The sequence below is a fragment of the Heterodontus francisci genome, chromosome 29 (genome assembly GCF_036365525.1).
Source record: "Heterodontus francisci isolate sHetFra1 chromosome 29, sHetFra1.hap1, whole genome shotgun sequence".
Classification (NCBI taxonomy): domain Eukaryota; kingdom Metazoa; phylum Chordata; class Chondrichthyes; order Heterodontiformes; family Heterodontidae; genus Heterodontus; species Heterodontus francisci.
Window position 1 is genome coordinate 11592560 of NC_090399.1, and position 22712 is coordinate 11615271.

Here is a 22712-nt window from a genome sequence, read left to right on the forward strand (position 1 = left end):
AAATGGAAAGAAAATCTGGACAATCCATCTCTGGCCCCTTTAGGCAATTGAAACTCGTGCAGGGGATCACATAGGTTGGGACGTTATACTGGAACTGTATAAAACACTAGTTAGGTCACAGCTGGAGTACTGCTTGCAGTTCTGGTCACAACGCTATAGCAAAGATGTGATTACATTAGAGAGGGTATGTAGGAGACTTATGAGGATGTTCCCTGGACTGAAGAATTTTGGTTATGAGATAAGATTGGATAAGCTAGGGTAGTTTTCTTTGGAACAAAGGAGGCTGAGGGAAGACTGCATTGAAGTGTGTAAAATGATGAGGGTTCTGGGTAGAGTGGATAGGAAGGCTCTATTCCTCTTGGTTGAGGAGCCCGTAACAAGGAGGCACAGATTTAGGGGAAGAGGGATTTGAGGGGAATTTATTTTTCACTCAGAGGGTGGTGGAGATCTGGAACTCACTGCCTGAAAGAGTGATAGGGGCAGAAAACCCGCATCACATTTAAAAAGCACTTGGATATGCACTTGAGCTGCTGTAAAGCTCATGGTGTAGGGGGAAGCATATTGGCATTGACAGAAGATTGGTTAGCTAACAGGAAACAGAAATTTTTCTGGTTGGCAAGATGTAATGAATGATCCACAGGGATCTGTGCTGGGGCCTCAACCTTTTTACAATTTATATAAATGACTTCGATGAAGGGACTGAAGGTATGGTTGCTAAATTTGCTGATGACACAAAGGTAGGTAGGAAAGTAACTTGTGGAGAGGACATAAGGAGGATGCAAAGTGATATAGATAGGTTAAGTGAGTGGGCAAAGACCTGGAAAACGGAGTATAATGTGGGAAAATGTGAAATTGTCCACTTTGGCAGGAAGAATAAAAAAGAAGCATATTATCAAAATGGTGAGAGATTGGCGAGCTCTGAGATACAGAGGGATCTGGGTGTCCTAGTGCATGAATCGCAAAAGGTTAGTATGCAGGTACAGCAAGTAATTAGGAAAGCTAATAGAATGTTATCGTTTATCACGAGGGGAATTGAATACAAAAGTAGGGAGGTTATGCTTCAGCTATACAGGGCATTAATGAGACCACACCTGGAGTACTGTGTACAGTACTGGTCTCCTTGTTTAAGGAAGGATGTAAATGCCTTGGAGGCAGCAGAGAAGGTTTACTAGACCACCTCAAGCCACCTGGAATGGGTGGGTTGTCTTATGAAGAAAGATTGGACAGGCTAGGCTTGTATACGCTGGAATTTAGAAGAGTAAGAGGCGACTTGATTGAAACATATAAGATTCTGAGTGGTTTTGACAGGGTGGATGTGGAAAGGATGTTTCCCCTTGTGGGAGAATCTGGAACTAGGGGTCACTGTTTAAAAATAAGGGATTGCCCATTTAAGACAGAGATGAGGAGAAATTTTTTCTCTCAGAGGGTCGTGAGTCTTTGGAATTCTCTTCCTCAAAAGGCGGTGAAAACATAGTCTGAATATTTTTAAGGCAGAGGTAGATAGATTCTTGAAAAGCAAGGGGGTAAAAGGTTATCGGGGGTAGGTGGAAATGTGGAGCAATCAGTTCAGCCATGATATTATTGAATGGTAGAGCAGGCTCGAGGGGTCGAGTGACCTACTCCTGTTCCTAATTCATATGTTCATATGTAAACTACAATCTACGGACCTAGAGCTAGCTGGAAAGTGGGATTAGGCTGAATGTGGTTGACTCTTACATGCTCTAGCAAGGGCAGTTAGGGATGGGCAATAAATGCTGGCCTGGCCTGCGATGCCCACCTCCCATGAATGAATAAAAAAAAAGGCTGCTTGTCGGCCTGCATGGACATGACGGGCTGAATAGCCTCCTTCTGTGCTGTAAAATCGTACGACCCTGAGTAATTTCTTCCATCTTGTTGGATCTATCCCCCCACCTTTGAAAGCCTCCTTTTTGATGTGACAGCTGTTCCCTTCCCATTATGTCTCCTAATCTTCAGCCAGATGTGCTGAGTTAATGATCCATTTCGGCCTCCCCCTGAAGTCCCCAGCATCACAGATGCCAGTCTTCAGCCAATTCGATTCACTCCATGTGATATCAAAAAATGACTGAAGGCACTGGATACTGCAAAGGTTATGGGCAACATTCTGGCAATAGTACTGAAGACCTGTGCTCCAGAACTAGCCATGCCCTTAGCCAAGCTGTTCCAGTACAGCTACAACACTGGCATCTACCCAAATTTGTGGAAAATTGCCTAAGTATGTCCTGTACACAAAAGGCAGGACAAGTCCAACCCGGCCAATTACCGCCCCATCAGTCTGCTCTCAATCATCAATAAAGTGATGGAAAGTGTCATCAACAATGCTATCAAGTGACACCTGTTTAGCAATAACCTGCTCACGGGCACTCAGTTGAGTTCCACCAGGGCCACTCATCTCTTGAACTCATTACAGCCTTGGTTCAAACATGGACAAAAGAGCTGAACACAAGAGGTGAGGTGAGAGTGACTGCCCCAAACATCAAGGCAGCATTTGACCGAGTATGGCATCAAGGAGTCCTAGCAAAACTGAAGTCAATGGGAATTAGGGGGAAAATTCTCCACTGGTTGGAATCGTATCGAGTGCAAAGGAAGATGTTTGTGGTTGTTGGAGGTCAATCATCTCAGTTCCAGGATATCACTGCAGGAGTTGCTCAAGGTAGTGTCCTAGGCTCAACCATCTTCAGCTGCTTCATCAATGACCTTCCATCAATCATAAGGTCAGAATTGGGGATGTTCGCTGATGATTGCACAATGTTCAGCACCATTCATGATTCCTCAGATACTGAAGCAGTCCATGTAGAAATGCAACAAAACCTGGACAATATCCAAGCTTGGGCTGATAAGCGGCAAGAAAATTTCACGCCACACAAGTGCCAGGCAATGACCATGTCCAGAATCTAACCATCTCCCCTTGACATTCAATGGCATTACCATCGCTGAATTCCCCCACTATCAACATCCTGGGGATTACCATTGACCAGAAACTGAACTGGAGTAGCCATATAAATACCGTGGCTACAAGAGCAGGTCAGAGGCTAGGAATCCTGAGGCGAGTAATTCACCTCCTGACTCCCCAAAGCCTGTCCACCATCTGCAAGGCACAAGTCAGGAGGGTGATGGAATACTCTCCACTTGCCTGGATGGGTGCAGCTCCAACAACACTCAAGAAGCTCAACACTATCCAGGACAATGCAGCACACTTGATTGGCACCCTATCTACAATCATTCACTCCCTCCACCATTGATGCACAGTGGCAACGGTGTGTACCATCTACAAGATGCACTGCAGCAATGCACCAAGACTCCTTAGATCGCACCTTCCAAACATGTGACCTCTACCACCTGGAAGGAAAAGGGCAGCAAATGCATGGGAACACCACCACCACCTGTAAGTTCCCCTCAAAGTCACACACCATCCTGACTTGGAACTGTATCGCCCGCCGTTCCTTCACTGTCACTGGGTCAAAATCCTGGAACACCCTTCCTAACAGCACTGTGTCCCGACCTCACATGAACAGCAGCGGTTCAAGAAGACAGCTCACCACCACCTTCTCAAGGGCAATTAGGGATGGGCAATAAATGCTGGCCTGGCCAGCCATGCCCACATTCCATGAACATATAGAAAAAAAATTATGATTGATGTCCATTTCCCTCCCAGTCCTGAATAGTGTTGCACTTTGGGATGCCTTACTACCTCAAAGGTGCAATTTGCTGCTGTTTAGGGTCAAGCCATTTTGTTACCAATGAATAAACTGAGAGCGGAATGGAGGGTCAGAGGGGTTGGAGGGGAGAGCAGAGGGGGTCAGAGCGGAGGAATTGGAAGGGAGAGATTGGAATGGAGGAATCAAAGGGCATGGATTAAAGGAAAACAATTGGAGGAGAGGGCTCGGCGACACGGGGTCAAAGTGAAAGGGTTATTTATTTTATTTAGAGATACAGCACTGAAACAGGCCCTTCGGCCCACCGAGTCTGTGCCCAACAACCACCCATTTATACTAACCCTACAGTAATCCCATATTCCCTCCCACCTACCTACACTAGGGGCAATTTACAATGGCCAATGTACCTATCACCTGCAAGTCTTTGGCTGTGAGAGGAAACCGGAGCACCCGGCGGAAACCCACGCAGTCACAGGGAGAACTTGCAAACTCCACACAGGCAGTACCCAGAATCGAACCCGGGTCCCTGGAGATGTGATGCTAACCACTGCGCCACTGTGCCACCCCTTAAAGAAGCCAGATCAGAGAAAAGGGAGGGATTGGAGAAGAAGGGATTGGAGGAGAAAGGATTGATGGAGAAGGATCAAGTGTAGGGATTGGAGGAGGAGGGAAAGGAGGCAAGGGATCAGGGAAAGGGTTTGTAGCAGAAAGGGCAGAGGGAAAGGGTGAAAGAGGAAAGATCGTAGCAAAGCGAGCACGGAGCAAAAGAATCAGAGGGAAGTTGATTGGAGGAGAGGGTCAGAGGGGAGGAGCAGAAGGATGGGGTCAGTGTGGAGGGGTCAAAAAGGAAGCATTGAAGATGAAAGATCAGAGGGAAAGAAAGAGAACAGATGAATCAGTGATGTAGAATTGGAAGGAAGGGATTGGAGGGGAGGGAGTGGGGAAGAAAGAATTAGATGCGAGGGATCAGAGAGGGATGAAAAGAGGGTTCAGAGTTACAGTGCAGAGATTGAAAGGAGGAGATCGTAATTCTCAATAATGATTGCAGCACTGAGCCCAATCACTCAGACACAGGTATGTTGACATGTGTGCATTGTGTGTCTCAGTATGAGCTCCTGTACAAGCTGCACATCAATTAACAGGGCACAATTAACTCAATCCAGTACCACTCAGCTCGGGTGTCTCCAAGGCAGCTCCTGTACATGTACAACACACAGCAGCAACAGCTTGTATTTATATCGTGAATTTAATGTGGAGAAAGCTCCCATGGAGATGTCTCCATTCCAATCTCTCTGATCCAATTACTCGCCTTTGATCACCATCCTTCCTCTTCCATCCTTCACTCAAACTCTCTCCTCTTCCATCCTTCCCCTCCTCCACATTTCTGAGAGGGAGCTGATCGACATCTTCAATCAGCCTCAACGGAACTGAAAGAAGCCACTTATTATCATAGAATTATTGAATGATACAGCACAGAAGGAGGCCATTCGGTCCATCCTTAGTCGAGCTATCCAATTAGTCTCACACCCACTGCTCTTCCTCCAGAGTCCTTTTCCCTTATCGTATCTAATTCCCTTTAGAAAGTTATTGTCGAATCTACTTCCACCACCATTTCAAGCAGCAAATTCCAGATCACAACAACTCACTATGTAAAAATATGGTTCCCCATTTCTCCTCTGGTCCTTTTGCCAATTATCTTAAATCTGTGTCCTCTGGTTACTGTCCCTCCTGCCAGTGAAAACACTTCCTCCTTATTTACGCGATCAAAAACCCCTTTAGATTTGATGGTATAAATCACCTAGTTTGCACCAAGTGTCGCTGTGGTTAGAATAACACACAGTCTGCTCCTGTTGCACATTAACTGCAAAGTTGGTCCAAAAATAAATGCCCTGAAGCATATCATTTTAAGTTAATACTGCTTTCAGTTGACTGATTTCATTTGCAAAAGTCAATATCACAAGATGAGGAAGTCCACTTGAATCCCTGTTAGAACATAAGAACAGAGGAAATAGGAGCAGGAGTAGGCCATTTGGCCCTTCGAGCCTGCTCTGCCATTCAATAAGGTCATGGCAGATCTTCGACCTCAACTCCACCTTCTTGCCCTATCTCCATATCTCTCAGTAACTAAAAATCTATCAACATCTGTCTTGAATATCCTCAACAACTGACCTTCCACAGTTCTCTGGGGCAGAGAATTCCAAAGATTCAGAACCCTTTGAATGAAGAAAGTTCTCCCCATCTCACTCTGAAATGATCAACCCCTTATCCTGATACTGTGACCTGGTCTAGATTCCCCAGCTAAGGGAAACATTTTTTCAGCATCTATCCCGTCAAGCCCCTTAATAATTTTATGTTTTAATGAGATTACCGCTCAGTTTTCTAAACTCCAGGGGATATCGGCCTAGTCCACTGAATCTCTCCTCATAGGACAATCCCCTCATCCCAGAAACCAGTCTAGTGAACCTTTGTTGCACTCTCTCTAGGGCTATGATGCCCTTCCTTAAGTAAGGTGACCAAAACTGTCCACAGTAGCCCAGATGTGCCTCACCAATTCCCTGTATAATTCCAGCGAGGGGACGCAGTTGAGAGAGTGAAGGGATATAGTTGAGAGAGTGAAGGGATGCAGTTGAGAGAGTGAGGGGACATAGTTGAGAGAGTGAAGGGATGCAGCTGAGAGTGAGGGGATGCAGTTGAGAGAGTGAGGGGCCGCAGTTGAGAGAGTGAGGGGACGCAGTTGAGAGAGTGAGGGGCCGCAGTTGAGAGAATGAAGGGACATAGCTGAGAGAGTGAGAGGACGCAGTTGAGAGAGTGAAGGGACGGTTGAGAGAGTGAGGGGATGCAGTTGAGAGAGTGAAGGGATGCAGCTGAGAGAGTGAGGGGACGCAGCTGAGAGAGTGAGGGGACGCAGTTGAGAGAGTGAGGGAATGCAGTTGAGAGAGTGAGGGAATGCAGTTGAGAGAGTGAGGGGACGCAGTTGAGAGAGTGAAGGGACGCAGTTGAGAGAGTGAGGGGCCGCAGCTGAGAGAGTGAGGGGACGCAGCTGAGAGAGTGAGGGGACGCAGTTGAGAAGAGACAGTTTGCCTGAGTGAGAGACATTTTCCAGAGTGAATTTGGAAATTTAGTGCATGTGGGAATTCAGTGCAGAGGGGGAAGGAGTGGTTCCTTTTCCTATCTTTTTCAGCCTCTAGGTCAGTCTTCTTCGGCCTCCAGCAGTTGGTGAGTCTTCTTCCTCTGACTGCAAGGTAAGCTGTTCTACTCCGCAGTTTCATTTCATCTTTCGTCTCATCTGACGCATTAACAAAAAACTTTTTTTCTTCCTTTCATGTGTTAAGGAACGCAAGCTCCAGCAGCTGATGGGGACTAATGTCCCACCAGATCCTCCCTCCGCTTCACTTCCCTCTGACCCCACCCCTTCTGATCTGACCCCTTGCCGTGTATTCACTATACTCTCTGACCTCCCCCTCTCTGATGCTGAGCGTTCTGTACTCAGCAAAGGTCTCAGTTTTATCCCCTTACGCCCCCACCTCAATGAATTTCGCGCTCAGCATGACGTTGAGCTCTTCTTCCGTTGCCTCCGCCTCTGGGCTCACTTCTTTGACCAGGAGTCCTCCCCCCGACCAGCAGACCCATTCACCCGCCTCCAGCATTCTCCCGCTACCTGGACCCCTCCCCCTGGCCTCTTAGCCGCTCTTGATCTCTTCATTGAAAACTGTCGGCGAGACATTAGTCATCTCAATTTCTCTGCCCCCCTCACTCACTCTAACCTGTCCCCCTCTGAACTTGAGGCACTCCGTTCTCTCAGGTCTAACCCCGACATGGTCATCAAACCTGCAGACAAGGGTGGTACTGTTGTCGTATGGCGTACCGACCTCTACCTTGCAGAAGCTCAACGCCAACTCACGGACACTTCTTCTTACCTCCCTCTGGACCATGACCCCACCACCGAACATCAAGCCACCGTCCAAAGGACTGTCACTGACCTCATCTCCTCTGGAGATCTTCCCTCTACAGCTTCCAACCTCATAGTCCCACAACCCCGGACAGCCCGCTTCTACCTCCTTCCCAAAATCCACAAACGGGACTGTCCCGGCAGATCCATTGTGTCAGCCTGCTCCTGCCCCACTGAACTTATTTCTTCCTATCTAGACTCTATCTTTTCTCCGCTGGTCCAGTCTCTTCCCACCTACATCCATGACTCTTCTGATGCCCTACGTCATTTTGACAATTTCCAGTTTCCTGGTCCCAACCGCTTCCTCTTCACTATGGACGTCCAATCACTCTACACCTCCATCCCCCACCAGGATAGTTTGAGGGCTCTCCGCTTCTTCCTGGAACAGAGGCCCAACCAGTCCCCATCCATCACCACCCCTCTGCCTGGCTGAACTTGTTCTCACATTGAACAACTTCTCCTTCAACTCCACGCACTTCCTTCAAGTAAAAGGTGTCGCTATGGGTACCCGCATGGGTCCTAGTTATGCCTGTTTTTTTTGTGGGATATGTCGAGCATTCTTTGTTCCAGTCCTACTCAGGCCCCCTCCCCCAACTCTTTTTCCGGTACATTGATGACTGTATCGGTGCCGTTTCCTGCTCCCGCCCCGAACTGGAAAACTTTATCAACTTTGCTTCCAATTTCCACCCTTCTCTCACCTTTACATTGTCCATCTCTGACACTTTCCTTCCCTTCCTCGACTTCTCTGTCTCCATCTCTGGGGATAGGTTGTCTACTAATATCCATTATAAGCTCACCGACTCCCACAGCTACCTCGACTACACTTCTTCACACCCTACCTCCTGTAAGGACTCCATTCCATTCTCCCAGATTCTCCGTCTACGACGCATCTGCTCTGATGATGCTACCTTCCTTGACGGTGCTTCTGATATGACCTCCTTTTTCCTCAACCGAGGATTTCCCCCACTATGGTTGACAGGGCCCTCAACCGTGTCCGGCCCATTCCCCGCACCTCTACCCTCACCCCTTCCCCTCCCTCCCAGAACCGTGACAAGGTTCCCCTTGTCCTCACTTTTCACCCCATCAGCCTCCATGTCCAAAGGATCATCCTCCACCATTTCCGCCACCTCCAGCGTGATGCCACTACCAGTCGCATCTTCCCCTCCCTTCCCCTGTCAGCATTCCGAAGGGATCGTTCCCTCCGTGACACCCTGGTCCACTCCTCCATTACCCCCACCACCTCGTCCCCGTCCCATGGCACCTTCCCCTGCAATCACAGGAGGTGTAATACCTGCCCATTTACCTCCTCTCTCCTCACTATCCCAGGCCCCAAACACTCCTTTCAGGTGAAGCAGCGATTTACTTGTACTTCTTTCAATGTAGTATACTGTATTCGCTGCTCACAGTGTGGTCTCCTCTATAATGGGGAGACCAAGCGCAGACTGGGTGACCGCTTTGCAGAACATCTCCGCTCAGTCTGTAAGCAGGACCCTGAGCTTCCGGTTGCTTGCCATTTCAACACTCCCCCCTGCTCTCATGCTCACATCTCTGTCCTGGGATTGCTGCAGTGTTCCAGTGAACATCAACGCAAGCTCGAGGAACAGCATCTCATCTACCGATTAGACACACTACAGCCTGCCGGACTGAACATTGAGTTCAATAATTTCAGAGCATGACAGCCCCCCATTTTACTTTCATTTTTAGTTATTTTTTCTTCCTTTTTTTTTACATTCTTTTTGACATTTTTTACAATTTTTTTTTGCATTTATTTCATTTCATCTTAGTTTGTTCAGTTTGCTTACCCCCTGTTTTTTTTCAGGTTTGCACTTGCTGCTGTTCAATATTCAGTGTATTAACACCTAATCTGTCCTAATGCTTTGTCTTTCAACACACCATTAACATAATGTTTGCCTTTGCTCCGTGACCTTTTGGTCAGCTATGTGGTCTGGTCCAATCTAGACCTCCTTTGTTATCTCTTGCCCCACCCCCACCTCACTTGCTTACAACCTGTGACTTTTCTAATATTTGTCAGTTCCGATGAAGCATCACTGACCCGAAACGTTAACTCTGCTTCTCTTTTCACAGATGCTGCCAGACCTGCTGAGTGGTTCCAGCATTTCTTGTTTTTATTTCAGATTTCCAGCATCCGCAGTATTTTGCTTTTAATAAGAAGGGATGTGGTCTCAGAAGATCATGAAGTAGAATCAGTTTGGGTGGAAATTAGGAATAGCAGGAGTCAGAAAACACTGGTGGGTGTAATTTACAGGCCCCCTCACAATGGTTATATTATTGGACATAATATTAAATGGGAAATTATTGGAGCATATAAAATAGGTAATGTATTAATTGTGGGGTACTCTAATATGCATATAGACTGGGACAATCAGATTGGCAACGGTCGTCTAAAAGATGAATTTGTAGAATGTTTTCATGACAGTTTCTTGGAGCAATACATTGTAGAACCAACTAGGGATAATGCTATCTTAGATCTCGTATTGTGTAATGAAGCAGGGTTAATAAGCAATATCATAGTAAAAGATCCACTGGGAAATAGTGATCATAATACCATAGAACTTTATGTTAAGTTTGAAAATGATACATTTCAATCACAAACAAGAATCTTAAACTTAAATAAAGCCAATTACAAAAGTATGAGGGGAGAACTGGCTCAGGTTAATTTGGGTAAATAGACTGGAAGGTATGGCAGTAAACGAACGTTGGGGAACATTTAAAGAAACAATTCAAAGGGTTCAACAAAAGCACATTCCCATCAAAAAACAAAACCTCACTCAGAAAGACCCATCCATGGCTCACTCAGAAAGTTAAGGAGAGTATTTGACTAAAAGAAGTGGCTTACAAGGTTGCAAAAAAATAGTAGCAAGGCTGAGGATTGGGAGTGTTTTAGAAACCAGCAATGAGCCACCAAAAAGTTGATAAAAAGGGAACAAATAGAATTTGAGAGTAAACTAGTAGGGTAGATAAAGGGGAACCAGTAGATGTAGTTTACCCGGTTTTTCAAAAAGCATTCGATAAGGTGCCACATAAAAGATTAATAAGCAAGATAAGGGCTCATGGTGTTAGGGGTACTATATTAGCATGGGTAGAGGACTGGTGAACAGACAGGAAGCAGAGAGTGGGCATAAATGGGGCATTTTCAAGTTAGCAGGCAGTGAATAGTGGGGTGCCACAAGGATCAGTGCTGGGGCCTCTGCTATTTACACTCTATATTAATGACTTGGATGCAGAAATAGAGAATAATGTATTTAAGTTTGCTCATGATATGAAGCTTGGTGGAAAAGTAAGATGTAGGGAGGATGTAGAGAGGTTGCAAAGAGATATAGACAGGTTAAGTGAGTGGGCAACAAGATGGCAAATGGAATATAATATCAGGAAGTGTGAAGTTGCTCACTTTGGTCGTAAAAATAGAAAAGCAGAATATTTTTTAAAAGGTTGAAACTGGTAAGTGTTGATGTTCAAAGAGACTTGCGGGTACTCGTACAAGGAACACACAAAGTTAACATGCAGGTGCAGCGGGCTATTAGGAAGGCAAATAGCATATTGTCCTTTATTGCAATGGGATTGGAGTACAGGAATAAAGAAGTCTTACTAAAATTGTGCAGTGTTTTGGTGAGACTGCATCTGGGATACTGTGTGCAGTTTTGGTCTCCACATTTAAGAAAGGATTGTGTTATGACCAGGTGAGAAAGGTATCTAGGGGTCTCTTTCAGCCTTCACCTGGTCTTATTATAACAGGGTTTTAAATTTTTAAACACACTATGTTTTGAGCTCCCCCTTGGTGAATCCTTGTTCACAGCTTTCCAATTATAAGGCAAAGAAATAAGCACGCCAGGTTTTCTTAGGTTTAAAGAAGGAAAGTGAAATTTATTAAACTTACTTAACTGTAATTTGGTTAACGCCTACGGATATACAACGTGCCCACGCTAATATGCACACACGATACACACATGCAAATAGGGACAGAAAAGTTCAGAAGAAAAATAGAGAGGTTTGAGGCAGTCTCTGAAGGGGGTTTCTTGTTACTGTGTCTGTGTTTCCAGCTCGCCGTAGAGCCTTTGATTGTAGACAGCTCTTACATTTCGTTGGGGCCCAGTATTCTTCTTAAACCTTGCTCAAGTAGGAGACTTTTGAGTTTGCATGTCTTCAATGGGTCTTCAGTTCCATGATAAAAAGTTGGGAGGCAGGCAAACAGGAGAGGGGGTTCTGCTTCAGTCCCGGAGCACACGGCTTTTTGCTCAGTTCAAAGCTCTGTGGCAAGTTCAAATTCTGCAACAGCCAGCTAGTCATGTGACTTAACTGGTCTGACCAGTCCTGGTTCTTGTGGATTGTCTTGTTCAAGCAGACCCTGGAATGTCTGCTCTACACACAATACCTAGTGATCAGAGGTCCATTGTGGATTAAACTGGAGCAGGGAATAGCCCCTTTGTCCTTTGAAGTACTGTCTGTTTATATGCTTATGTTTCTCTCCAGCCAAATTCTCCAATTTTTTTTAAAGCAAGTTCTTTCTTCACCAACAACAGTTTAATATCAATGTTCATGGGGAAAAATTAATATTCCTTATTCTTGGCAGGTGGGTCTGCCTGACAATATACTTGCACTGGAGGCAGTCCAGCGAAGATTTACTGGATTGGTCCCTGAGATGAGGGGGTTGTCCTATGATGAGAGGCTGAGTAAGTTGGGCCAATATTCTCTGGAGTTTAGAAGAATGAAAGGCGATCTAATTGAAACATACACAATTCTGAAAGGCCTTGATAAGGTAGAAGCTGAGAGATTGTTTCCACTGGTCAGGGAATCTAGAACACGGAGACACAGTCTCAGGATAAGGGGTCAGTCATTCAGGACTGAGATGAGGAGAAATTATTTCACTCAAAGGGTCGTGAATCTTTGGAATCCTCTACCCTAGAGGGTTGTTAGCCATGATCATACTGAATGGCGGAACAGCCTTGATAGGCCCTATGGTCTACTTTCGGCTCCTATTTCTTGTGTTCTTGTGTCCAGTAAGATTTCTTTACTTTTATACTTCAATTTCTTTGTAACAACAGCTAACATACCATTTGCCTGCTAATTGCTTGCTGTACCTGGAATGTTAACTTTCTGTGATTCATAAACAAGGACATCCAGGTCCTACTGAATGCAAATATTTCCCACTCTTTCAACATTTAAAACATGTTCTGCTTTTTTAGTTTTCCTACCAAAGTGGATAACGTCACACTTCGTCACATTCTATTCCATCTGCCAGATTCTTGTCCACTCATCCAACCTGTCTGTATCCCACTGCAGCCTCCTTACGTCCTCCTAGAGTCATAGAGAGATACAGCACTGAAACAGGCCCTTCGGCCCACCGAGTCTGTGCTGACTATCAACCACCCATTTATACTAATCCTACATTAATCCCATATTCCCTACCACATCCCACAATTCTCCCACCACCTACCTACACTAAGCACAATTTACAATGGCCAATTTACCTATCAACCTGCAAGTCTTTTGGCATGTGGGAGGAAACCGGAGCACCCGGAGGAAACCCACGCAGACACAGGGAGAACTTGCAAACTCCACACAGGCAGTACCCAGAATTGAACCCAGGTCCGCTAACCACTGCGCCGCCCCTCCTCACCATTTACTTTTTATATCGTCAGCAAACTTGGATATGTTATACTAGGCCTGCTCATCTAAGTCATTAATATAGATTGTAAGTAGCTGAGGCATGGGTACTGATCCACACGGTACCCCACTAGTTACGGCTCGCCAATCCAAAAATGTCCTGTTTATGCCTATTCTCAATTTTCTGTCCTTTCACCAATCCTCAATCCCTGCTAATATATTACCACTGATCTCATGAATCTTAATTTTGTGTAATGACCTCTTGTAAGGCACCTTATCAAATGCTTTTGAAAATCCAAATACACCACATTCACGAGTTCCCCCTTATCTATCCTACTAGTTACAGCCTCAGCAAATGCAACAGATTTGTCAAACATGATTTCACTTTCATTAATCCATGATGACTCTGCTTAATTATATTTTGATTTTCTAAGTGCCCTGTTACCATGTCCCTAATAATAGTTTATAGCATTTTGCCTATTATTAATATTAGGCTTACTGGTCTATCAGTCCCTGATTTCTCTTTTCCTCCTTTATTAAATAGCAGGGTTATGTTTTCTACCCTCAAATCCTTGGGAACTGTTCTGGAATCTAAGGAATTCTGGAAGATCAATGCTAATACATCCACTATCATTGCAGCCTCCTCTTTTAAAATTCTAGGATGCAAGTCATCATGTTCAGATGATTTGTCACCACTGAGTCCCATTACTTTCTCCAGTTGCTTTACTTATACTCATTTCTTTAAAGTTTCTCATTATTGTTAGTTGGTTCCAGAATGCTTTTGTGTCTTCTACTATAAGGGCAGATACAAAGTAATGGTTTAATGTCACCAGTCTTTGCTCCTAATTGGCCCACATTTACTTTCTCTATTTCTTCCTATTTCAATACCTATAGAAATGTACGCAATCTGTTTTTATGTCTCGTGCTAGTCTACTCTCATTCTATTTTCTCATTCCTTATCAATTTTTTGGTCTTCCTTTGCTGAATTGTAAAATCCTCCCAATCCTCTGGCTTACTACTCTTTTTGGCAGCATTATCAGACTCTTCTGTTGATCTAATTCTATCTTTCACTCCTCTTGTTAGCCACAGTTGGACCACCTTTTCTATGGGTTTTTGTGCCTTAAAGGAATATGTGATTGTTGAAAATTATGTATTAATTCTTTAAATGCTAGTCATTGCTTGTCTACTGTCATATCTTATAATGTAGTTTTCCAAACTACCTTAGCTAACTCTCCCCTCATACCTGTGTATTTTACTTTGGTTAGATTTAAGACTCTAGTTTCAGACTTAATTACTTTCAAACTCAATATAAAATTCTATTATATTATGCTCACTCTTCCTTAAAGGTCCCTTTATCACAAGGTTATGAATTCACCCCTTCTCATTGCACAATACTAGATCCAAAATAGCTGTCCCTTGGTTGGTTCCTTGACATATTGATCTAGAAAACTAACTTTTATTCATTCCATGAACTTGTCCTCCTCATTATTACTGCAAATTTGGATTACCCAGTCTATACGAAGATTAAACTCTCCCATGAATACTTAATAACCCTTTTTACTGTGCCTCTAATATCCTGATTTATACTCAGCTGTACACTACAACTACTGTTAGGGGGCCTATAAAAAACGCCCACCAAAATTTTCTGCCTCTTGCTGTTTCTTAGCTCCACCTAAACTGATTCTGCTTCTTAATTTCTGAGCTAAGTTCCTTTCCCTCTACTTTATCCCATTCTTCATTATCAGGGCTACCCCTCCTCCTTTTCTGTTTTGATATTTCTTCTAAATGTTAAGTATTCTGGAATATTTAGTTCCCAATTTTGGTCACTTTGTAACCATGTCTCCAGAATGGCCATTAGTTCAAACCTATTAATTTCTATCTGTGCAACTAATTCATTTAATTTTTTGTGAATGCTTCATTCCTTCATATATAACACCTTTAGCTCTGACTTTTTGCTAATTATCTCTGAAGTCATCTTAGTCATCAGTTAGTATTGTTACTCTCACTGTCCCTTCTTGACCAACTCTGCTTAATTTTATCCGAAATTCTATTCCGTTCTACAGACTTGATATTTCCCTTGCTACCCTTTTCTGAATCCTCCCGCCCTCCCCCCCTCCACCCTGCCATGCCCCCACCTGGAATTATTTTCCATGAAAAGCTCTAAACTCAAACCAATGTGCAGAAATCTGAAACAATCATTTCATGCTGTTAAAAAATTTATTAAATCCGGACCATCTGCTCAGCAGTAAATCATATGATAAATAAATAAATACATCAATTAATAAATATATTTAAATAATAACTTAGATCAATCTGGAACGACCGAAACTTGACAATATTTATGCCACTGAATGACATCTTTAAAATAGATGTTACATTTTATACAAAACACAGATTGTGGTCACTGCACCACAATTAATATCCAACAGTCAAACATTTGAGATAGAAAATCTCCCGGTGTATGGAACCAATCAGATCTTTTGCTGGGATCACTGCCTGAATAATGGCCAATGGTGACTGCAAGGCATGATGGGAATAAGACTTCTCCATGGCAGCCAACCAGGAAACAATCCCAACAATGAACCTCAGATAAGAGCAGCATACATTCGACTCAAATAAAGCAGAATTAAACCAATAATAGTTCCTTCAAATTATTCACAGTCATGCATTTTTGGGTGGTTTTGACAGTGCTCGTAGAATATACTTTCCCTTTTTAATTGGTTAAGTGTCAATCAATCACTTTTCAGAAAGTTAACATCCTGTGAAAAGTTGACCAATCACATTGTAGAAGGGGAAAGCCAGTTGGCTGCTGGGAGATTGGTTGGCCTTCATCAGCCAACAGAAATCTCAGAGGCTTTGCATGAGCATCGCCACTGAAGATCCAAGGAGATATGAGAGATATATTATAACACAAATAGATGACAAGGCATGGGCCATACTCTTCAAGGACCAATAACAGGTCACACAGGCTAACCAGTCTGAATATCAGACCTGATAACCCACTTGTAGCTCTTGGGATTGTCTAATTACCCTCTCCCTGAGGAGTACCAGTTTAAATAACATGAACAACATTAAATGTCAATTAAGTACGAAATAAATTAAAGGACCAGTTGCTGATAGAGTTAAATTAAATGAGAAAATTAGCTTATTTAGAGCACAGTTATCGAAAACTGTCTCTTTGCACATTTACACAATTCATCTCATCAAACATGACGAATCGTGCACAGCAGTGAATCACCTAGACCTGCTCCCAGTGTTAAAGGTATTTGGGAGAACAGAAACATCATAGGGACAGATGTAGGTCATTCAGCCCCTCCAGCCGATTCAGACTGACATGTCCAGTCTATCTGGCAGTTTAACAGTGGCTCGTGAATCCTGAGAGAGATGCATAATTCTTCAGACTTCACCAATTGCTCTCAATACAGGATTAAAGGCACAGAGAGTGAACGAGGAGAGGCACAGACTCCCTCCGATCACTAACACTCTGGACTGTGCAATCAATCTGGAGTGGCAGAGCTGAAAGTACAGTGTGATAACCCACCACACTACCCAATTCTAAAACACCAACACATTTGATAGTTTCTGTCTCTGCAAGTGTTTAAATAAAATGAAGGAGAAATGAGTCTCTTTGTCCAATTAGTGCAGGATAGGACAATGTGTCCTGAACAGTTTCCATTGTATTTCAATCTGAAATTCTCAATCAGTCATCATTACTGGCCAAACGCTAGAAGTGACTCAGGTTCCTCACAAAGCAAATATTCCAAAGAAGCTCTTTCCTTGGGCAGTGTCTACATATCTCACCAACTCCTCACTAACCCTGGAGTAGATCTGATCTCCCTCCTCAAACTCAAATATGGCTCCCTGATAGGAGGTCTTGTACCAGGGATCTCCGTGTTGGCGGGAATGACAGTCTGACTTGGTGGCTCTCAGTAGCAAGACTTCCTCTGGATAACTGGGTGAGAGCTTGGCGAGCTCGTGGCTCAGATACACAGTCTTATCCTGACAGCCCCTGCTGTAGAAGACCACCTGGGTGTAGACAAAGTACCGACCAGGGGTCTTGATGACGAGACTGTTGTCTGTGAACTCCACGCCCTCGGCAAAGGTGGAGTCCGCCTCATTCTGCCAAATCACATTCTTTCCTTTGCTAGTTGGTGAAGCTGAAGAGAGAAAGAGAGAGGGAGAAACTTAAGGACGGAATAAAGACAAAGCAACAATTTGCATTTATATAGTGCCTTTCACATCCTCAGGACATCCCAAAGCACTTTACAGCCAATGAAGTACTTTTTGAAGTGTAGTCACTGTTGTAATGCAGGAAATGGGGCAACCAATTTCTCCCCTGCACTTCCCCAATAGGATTGTAGCTGTTTCTGTTCACAGATCTTAAATATTAAACAGTACAAGCTCGATACATGGGACACTGAAGGAAGCATTGCTAAATGTCCAAAAAACTGAGTGGAATTAACTGGCCTTGGCCAGACAATGAATAGATGGGATACATAAAGCAACACAACACAAAAGGGGGCCATTCAGCCCATTGTGACTGTGCTGTATCTTTGGGTGAACTATCCAATTAATCCTAATGCCCAATTCTTTCCCCAGCACCCTGTAATTTTCTGCTGTACTACAGTGGGAGGGCCTCACTTCAGGATACGGGGTTATTAATAAGGTTAAGAATGTTCTGGTACCTGTCAGGTGAGCTGCGATTCTCCCCCTCGGGTCATTTCCCACCTGTTTCATGAGATGAGGGAGACCTGGAAAATGAAAAGGCAGATTCTCAGTTACTATTGTAACACACTCAGACCCAAAACTAACTGACAGAGAGAGTGAGAGATAGTGAGAGTGAGACAGAGTGAGAGAGAATGATGGAAAGGAAGAAATGGAGACCGAGAGATAGTGAGAGAAAATGATAGAGTGTGAGACTGATACAGGCAGAAACATTTTCAGAGTGAGAGATTCTGAAAGAGATTGATATATAGGTGTGCAGACAGTTTGATACAAAGAAAGATACGGAGCCATATTGATAGAGAATTCGATTGAGGGAACACTCACCACTGTTACTCGGGACTGTTGTCAGCGGAGAATGAATCTGCTCAGACTGTAATCTTACTTCCTGTAGAAATTAAACAAAGAAAGAGGTTAAGATGTGAAATTCACCCTGAATAATTCAACAGGAACATCTGTACAAAGGTTCAGTCCAGTTTGTTTGCGTTGCACAGAGAGACTGGGTGTGGAGGGGAAGATTCAGACTCTGATTCTCATCCTGCAGATTGACAACAGATAGTTTATCAGAAAACAAGTCTTGGCTAAAGCTGAATAATGTACAGGATTGGTTATTAAATGGCTGCATGTTTTCAATCCAGGCCGTACTGAGGTGTTCAGAGAGAACAGTAAAACCCAACAGCCGCATTAACTGGGTGAACACAGTTTACTGTTTCACTGCAAGGAGCAGTGAGGACAGACACTGAAATCACTTCACAGCTTTACACCACACTGAAAGCAGCCTCTCGGAGGAATGCAAGGAACAAAGGAAAGGCAACAAGACGGAACTCGATCACTGTTTTTCAAATAAAATCACACACCTGGTTTGAAGATAAAACTCCAAGCTGACAGAGTAACAGGTAGGAAGACACAGCCAGCAAACCCAGCACAGCCACTGCACAGAGAGACTGCCAGAAACAGCTTCTCTTCGGCTCTGACTGCCTGAGTGTAACCATTCCTCCAGTCTCAAGGTCCAGCAACTTGTTCTCACAACTCATGGTGTTAGATGTCAGTCGGAACTTTGTTAGTAGCAGCCTTGTGTCTGACCCAGCGCCTCTCACTCTCAGTTCTCTGAGTGCTTTGTGATTGCTGCAGCTTCACGGCAGCTCTTTATAAAGAGCAGAGTCACATCACTGGTAAGTGTGATGCAATGGAGTAGGAAATACCCAACCGAAAGCAGCAACGATTGGAAAACGGCAACTTCTCCCGAGGCCAATGTGAGAATGATGTGAGACTGGATCTGTTCAACTTTCACTGAACATAGAAATAATTCGGCAGTTTCACCAATGCTGGGGAAACTTTAACAAAACTAAAAGTGGGCACTGTACATTGTCCCATGTTCTAAATGTGCTAATGACTGTGTCATTAACAATGAGAGAGAAAATACAGAGAAAGATAACGTTTTTACAAATGTACGGAGAGAGTGACTCGGGGATACTCTAATCGACATTAAAGAAATGGTAGACTTGTTAAATAAGGGAGGTAGTTTTTGGATTAATGTAAGTAAAAAATAACGGACAAATTAATGAGACTGAAGATCGAGAAGTTTCCAGGACCTGATGGCTTTCACCACAGAAAAAGTCGATAGAAAGATATGAAGAGAGAAAAAATAAATTACTGAGGATCTTACATTTATATAAGAAAGATGCAACCAATTCACACTCGGAAGATCCCACAAACAGCAATGATTTAAATAACCAGACAATCTGTTTTGGTGATTTTGGTTGAGGGATGTACATTGGAAAGGATACAGGTTCACAAGGGATATATTGGCCTTGGAGGGTTGCAGCACAGATAGACTAGAATTGCACCAGGACAATGAGGGTTAAATTACAAGGCGAGGTTGTATAAACTTGTCTTGTGTTCCCTTGAGTATATGAGATTGAGGGGTTAAGGTGGTTAAAATGTTAAAGGATTTGATCGAGTAGATGTGTAGAAATTATATACTGTGTTGGATGATCCAAGGATAAGTGAACATAATCTTAATGTTCGAGCAAGACCATGTTGAGCGAATTTCAGGAAGTGCTTTTTCACACAAAAGTTTGTAGAAATCTTGGACTCTCTCTCGCCAAATGATAGCGAATGTTGTGTCATAATTGGAGTGTTCAAGACTGAGATGGACAGATGTTTGTTCATTCAGAATATCAAGGGATATGGAGTAAAGGCTGGTGGATCGAGGTGAGATACAGATCTGCCATGACTTAAATGAATGTTGGAACAGGCTGGAGGGTGGAACAGGCTTGAGGGGCTGAATGGCCTCACGCTGTTCATTTGTTCCTCTGCTCCAGATGACTTTGACCAGGCAGTGTTACTCTACAGCTAACCTGTGTTACACTTGATGTGGAATAGTTATAAGCTGGCAAGTGTCAGGAGGACTTTATCTGCATTTAACACACCGAGTACTTTCCTGGGATTTGGAAAGAGTTTCCAATCCAACGATGGCCTGATTCATGTCAATAAATGTATATTTCCATTAACCATCACTCCCTTCCCCAACATCAATGTTCTTTAATCTACCTTCTAGAAATAGGGAACTACATTATTGTCAAATCCCCTTTGTCTTTTTACATGGTATACAATTCTTTCCCAGAAAGGGAAGGTGTTGTTCTGAAGCCGAACACATTCGTCATGTTAATCTTACAGAGCCAATATTTCCACTTTGTGGGGGAATCCAGAAGAAGGGAACATCATTTGAGGTTAAAGCCAGGAGTGTAATTGGGAAGCAGTTCTTTACACAAAATGTAGTTTATATATTTATATAGCTGGAGAAGCAGTTATAGTTCAATGTCGAGGTTTACAATCCATTAAACTTCTTTAGCTGATACAGTGTGAATGGTTGTGATGCCATCAGGAATGGATCTCACAGGGCAAGAGTTCAAGATGTGGGCCAATGACTGACCTGGAGGGTCACAGTCACAATTTGAGCTGGTCCTTGGGATCCACTCATGAAGCAAGGAGCCAAATCTTCCCTGGTCCATCCTCAAGTGGTTGATGATTGTCCAAATATTCCATGGGAGGTTGAAACCTGGGACTTCACCACTCAGTTTAGTTATCAGGCTGCGTTGTTTTAAGGTCCTGTATCAATGCGACTGTGTCGTGGAAATCTGGAACTCTCTTCCTCAAAAGGCTGAGGATGTTGTGTCAATAGAAACATTCAAAAGTGTGGTTGATCGAATTTTCAGGGTTTATCAAGGGATATAGAGTAAATATGGGTCAATGGTGTAAAACAGATCAGCCATGATCGAATTGAAAGGCTGCATGGCCTTTTCCTGTTCCTGTGTGATGCATGGTAAACTCCTCATTTTTCAAGTATGTTCCAACTGTCAATGATTTCATTGTCTTCTGTGGGTCCTCTCATTAGTGAACAGTCTGATGTGACATTGGTATGGACGCCCAGAGAACTGGCAGTTCATAGTGTCATTGTTGGACTTGAGGGAACGTCTGCAGCTGCACCACCTCTGACCTTCCTCTGGGCATGTCGGATGATCCGAGTTTGGCCTAGATGGTCCCTGAAATACGCTGAACCAGATTTCAGTGCTTGCCCATGTGATCGGTCAGCTGCAGTGCTTTCCCAAGTGTGGTGGATTGCAATGCAGAATTTTGTGAGCCTTTGTAAGGATGTTCTTATATCATTTATAATGACAACCTTGATGATGTTTGCCCTGAGACAGCTCCGAGAGAAGATCTGCTTGGGGATTCTGGAATCATCCATGTGGGAGACATGGCCTTGCCATCTGAGTTGAATATTCTAGAGGGTGGTCTCCATGCTGTTGAGCCAAGCACGATGAAGGACCTTGTTGTTTGTGATTTCATTCTGGTGTCAAATTCTCACGATGGTTTTAGGTGTAAGCATTCCAGAGCTTTGATGTGGCTCCTATAGCAGACCCAGGATTCTGTTCACTACAGCAGAGTGGTGAGGACAATGGCCTTGTAGAGATTGATTTCAGTCTTCAGCTTAATGCCTTGTTGCTGCCAAACATGATCATGGAGTTGGCCCGAGGCAGAACCTGCTTTCTGGATGTGTGCACCAATATCGTCATCACTAGTGACATCCCTAGAGAGCACACCACCAAGGTATGAGATTTTTTCTCCAACCGAGACTTGTGCCATCAATGGTTATCTCTGCTGCTTCATAGTGTGTGCCAGTTGCTGGCTGAAACATAACCTCATTCTTGGAGACACTGTTTTGAAGACCAAAGTTTTTGGCAGCACTTGAGAATTTGTTTGCCATGGTCTGGATGTCTTCCTTGTTGTGGGCAGCTAGGGAACAGTCACCTGCATACTGAAACTCTCGGATTTCTGCCTCTGTGACTTTAGTGGAAGCAGTTAAAATCAGGAATGCTCAAGACGACAGAATTAGAGGAGGACAGAGATCTCGATGGTGGTCGGGCTGGAGGAGATTACAGAGTTTGGGAGGGAAAAGGCCATGGAGGGATTTGAAAACGAGGATGAGAATTTTAAAACGAGGCATTACTTACTTATACCACAGCCAATGTATGTTGGCGAGCACCTGTGGATGAGCCTGTCACTCCAGAATTGGCCTTTATCGCCACTCCAGGCGCGGCTTCACAAACCACTGACCACCTCCAGGCGCGTATCCATTGTCTCTCGAGATAAGGAGGCCCAAAAGAACATGCATGATGGTGCGAATTAGCAGATGAGAAGCAGAGTTTTGAATGATGTCAGGTTTTCGGAGGGCAGAATTGTGG

At 43.9% G+C, this 22712-nt stretch overlaps 1 protein-coding gene across 1 annotated transcript; it reads right to left on the bottom strand.

The window, feature by feature from the left end:
- Positions 1-16891: 16891 nt before the first annotated feature.
- LOC137345682 (tumor necrosis factor-like) lies at positions 16892-19001 on the bottom strand. The gene is made up of 4 exons (XM_068008947.1): positions 18825-19001; positions 18295-18355; positions 17931-17996; positions 16892-17402 (listed from the first exon to the last, which is right to left on the bottom strand). Exons 1-4 carry the CDS (start codon positions 18999-19001, stop codon positions 16990-16992), a joined length of 717 nt encoding a protein of 238 aa, XP_067865048.1. The 3' UTR covers positions 16892-16989.
- Between the last annotated feature and the right edge of the window lie 3711 nt (positions 19002-22712).

What these genes read in the sequence shown, in the direction of transcription:
- LOC137345682 (XM_068008947.1), bottom strand. Translation starts at nt 19,001, where the DNA reads ATGAGTTGTGAGAACAAGTTGCTGGACCTTGAGACTGGAGGAATGGTT. An exon ending in AACAGTCCCGAGTAACAGTG is followed by an intron (nt 17,997 to 18,294) that starts GTGAGTGTTCCC and finishes TTCATTTTCCAG; the next exon opens with GTCTCCCTCATCTCATGAAA. An exon ending in AATCGCAGCTCACCTGACAG is followed by an intron (nt 17,403 to 17,930) that starts GTACCAGAACAT and finishes TTCTCTCTTCAG; the next exon opens with CTTCACCAACTAGCAAAGGA.